Raw genomic sequence first — 3,329 nt, 5'->3', positions numbered from 1 at the left:
TTGATCGTGCACACTTACACTGACAGCTTTGCCATGTTTACGCGCACTTGGCGGTAAACCGAGCTTTCGGAAGTCGTCGGTAATAACATCGGTAATATTACGCGTCGGTAACATCGGTAATGTCAGTCACGTCAGCGCAGCGCCAATGCCGCGTTGCGACAGAAAAGTGAAAAGGACATTTCCCCCTCCACTGGCCTGTCGACCAAGACGACGACAAAGACGGTTCTTAATAATCTGCCCACATGCGTACTTTGCATTGCAATATCTCCACTCATGGGGCACGTAGGAGGAAAATAAAAACACTTTTATTATGCAAATCGTACCCAAGCTATCGATTAAGCGCAGTCTCAAGTTCGTCGGATCAGCCGTTGTTGAGATCCGAAAATCTGAGGGCCCGTCAACTCGTGTACTCGCGTAAACTTACACGGTGGTGTCGCGCGCGTGGTTAGACTTGTCGCTTATACTTAGTCGCTTATACTTGGCGCGAGACACTACCGTGTCTCGTGATATGTACGATTATACAGTAGAAGTTATACGATAGAAGAAACTACATACCTGCGTTTATTTATACTTTTCGAATGTTCGAAACGGTAGGTACTATATACTATGTATCTACAGAAACACACCCGAAACTTGAACACGTTATTAATACAATGCAGAGGCCCAAGGATCGGGCCTCGCGCGGGGTGATACAATGGGATGATGCAGCTACCAGGATAGAAAAACTCTCTCTCAATCTCGATCTCGATCTCTAGCATGTGCCGGCTCGTTCCACGCAACTGACGCAACACTCAAGGCCCAAACACAATGCCAGGCAACAGGCAACCGGAACAGGGAATAGAATTTCTGACGCGTTGGATTGGTTGGAAGAAATTTTCCGACGAATCCAACGTGTCAAAAATTCTATTCCCTATTCCTATTGCCTGCTGCCTGGCATTGTGTGATAGGCTTCACAATCAGTAGGGCCATCCGATAAAAACTTGAGAGACCCAGGGTCTGTTCTTTATTGCTGCACTCCTGAACCAGTGCACACTGGTGCAATGAGTTGGAATGAGAGGTAATAGATGATCGATTATACAAATCTTAACATCGAACAATCGATAAATCGAATCTAAAACCATCGAATAATTAATTAATTGACATTCAAAACATCGATAAAAATAATCGATTATTTATTAAAGAAACATCGAACTTCGATGCATCGAGGCAACATCGCCCATCTCTAGTACTAAGTAGCTATCTCTCGGATAGATACATTACATGTGAGGATCGAGATGGAGCACCCAGAAGATGGGAGGCGGAGTGCGGCGTCCCACAGGACTCGGTCTTAGGACCGATACTGTGGGACGTCGCATACGACAGAGTTCTGAGAACGGCCTTACCCCCCGGCAGCACCTTAGTGTGTTACGCTGACGACACGCTGCGCTGGTGCTGGACGGGGGGGAGGACTGGGAGGACGCAGCAGCCACGGCGAACATCGCTGTGGCATGCGCAGTGCGAGCTATAAACGCCCTGGGGTTGAGGGTCTCTGCCAAAAAAACGGAGGCCTGTTACATGCACGACGGGACACACGGGTCACCCCCGGAAATGCATATAATGGTGAATGACACTCGAGTCAAGGTAGGGGCCCAGATCAAATATCTGGGTCTCCACATAGATGAAACCTGGAGATTTGAGCAGCATCTCCAGAAACTGGGTCCCAGATTAGACGCAGCGGCAAACTCTCTCTCGAGGGTAATGCCGAATTTAGGTGGGCTGTGCGGGAGAACGAGGAAGCTCTACGCGAATGTAGTCAACCCTATCGCTCTATACGGTGCCCCCATATGGGCGTCTGCCTTAATAGATAATAGCAAAGCCACCTCGGTACTGAGGAAAACTCAGCGCCGGATGGCGATTAGGGCGATAAGGGGGTACCGCACGGTCTCCCGTGCGGCTGCCACCTTACTAGCGGGCATGCCCCCAATAGAGCTCCTGGCGGGCTCTTACGCAATGGCGTACGAGAGAGTTGCGACCCTCAAGGCAGAGGTAGTCCAGGTTACGGACAGGGCAAGGAGGATGATAAACCTACAGATCAAGAGAGCGGTGAGGGAGGAGTGGCGATTGTGGTTGGAGGAACCGACCTGTGCGGGCCAGCGCACGGTCGGAGCCAGCCTCCCTCACCTAGAGGGATGGCTTGACCGTCCCTGCGCCAGAGCGTCCTTTAGGACGTCGCAGGTACTCCCCCCGCGCTTGCGTACGGGTGCCGCTATCGAATAGCCCCGGGGTAGCCCCTGCCTGTCGTAAGAGGCGACTTAAAGGGGAGGAGAAGAAGAGGAAAGCGGGGGGGGGGGGGAAGCGCGAAGGCCCGCCAGACCAACGGCGGGCCGGGTGCGGGGGGCGGTGCGGATATAATGACTCTGTCAATTCCCGGCCGCCCCCCCAAGTAAAGCACCGCGCAGACCACCGTAGGGTTTTAGTGGGTAAGCCAACGCGCCGAATATTAGCAGGCGCGCACCTCGCTAGATAGAGGGGCAGTCCCACATAACCCGGGCCATTAGTAAACTCCCTTCCCAGAGGGGGGCCCGGGTATCCATAAAGGATTTCCCTACGTAAAAAAAATAAAAAGGACGTCACAGGTACTCACCGGACATGGTTGTTTCGGTGAGTACCTGCACAGGATAGGCCGCGAATTAACGCCGCAATGCCACCATTGCGAGGTAGAGACGAGGGACACGGCACAGCACACCCTGGACAGCTGCTCGGCATGGGATGCCCAACGCCGTGTCCTCTCGGACTGCATAGGAGTGGACCTCTCGCTCCCGGCGGTGGTTGAGGCCATCATGGAGCGGGAGGATGCTTGGGAGGCTTTCTCCTCCTTCTGCGAGCATGTTATGCTGCAGAAGGAGGAGGCTGAGCGTGTGAGAAGGGGGGAGGCGGACCCCCCCAACACGCAAGGTGGAAACGGGGGTGCGCGGAGGAGGAGAAGAGCGCGTCGCCCCCCAGCACATTTAAGAGCATGGTAACCCGAGGGGGGCGGTAGACCGCAAAAGTTAGCTGTCTCGTGCCTTTCCCGGGTTGACAAGGAGTAACTACCAGTACCTGGTCAGATGCCAACCATCAGGTACAAGGGGATGGATCCCCCCCCTTAAGGCGTCCGGGACCCGCCAACGAATAGGCCCGAGGTATCACCTGCCTGTAAGAGGCGACTAAAAGGTGCACAGCCAGGGAGAAGTTATGGGAGGGGATTCCTGGGGGTGGGCGCGGGCTGGAGACCCGCGACTCACCCGCCCCCACAAACACCTAGGGAGTGCGGCGGGAGGCCTGGTGGCACCCCCGCCGCACAGTGGTCC

At 54.3% G+C, this 3,329-nt stretch overlaps 1 protein-coding gene across 1 annotated transcript; it reads left to right on the top strand.

The window, feature by feature from the left end:
• Positions 1 to 1,596: 1,596 nt before the first annotated feature.
• Positions 1,597 to 2,897, top strand: LOC105568405 (the record flags this gene model as incomplete). Its single annotated transcript, XM_012024061.1, has 2 exons — positions 1,597 to 2,214; positions 2,616 to 2,897. Coding segments are annotated over exons 1-2 (900 nt in total), but the record flags the coding sequence as incomplete, so codon positions are not given.
• Between the last annotated feature and the right edge of the window lie 432 nt (positions 2,898 to 3,329).

Source organism: Vollenhovia emeryi, unplaced genomic scaffold (genome assembly GCF_000949405.1).
Source record: "Vollenhovia emeryi isolate VEMERY1.0 unplaced genomic scaffold, V.emery_V1.0 DF942560.1, whole genome shotgun sequence".
Lineage (NCBI taxonomy): Eukaryota > Metazoa > Arthropoda > Insecta > Hymenoptera > Formicidae > Vollenhovia > Vollenhovia emeryi.
Note: the sequence above shows the minus strand (reverse complement) of the source record. Positions and strands in the feature narration are given on the sequence as shown.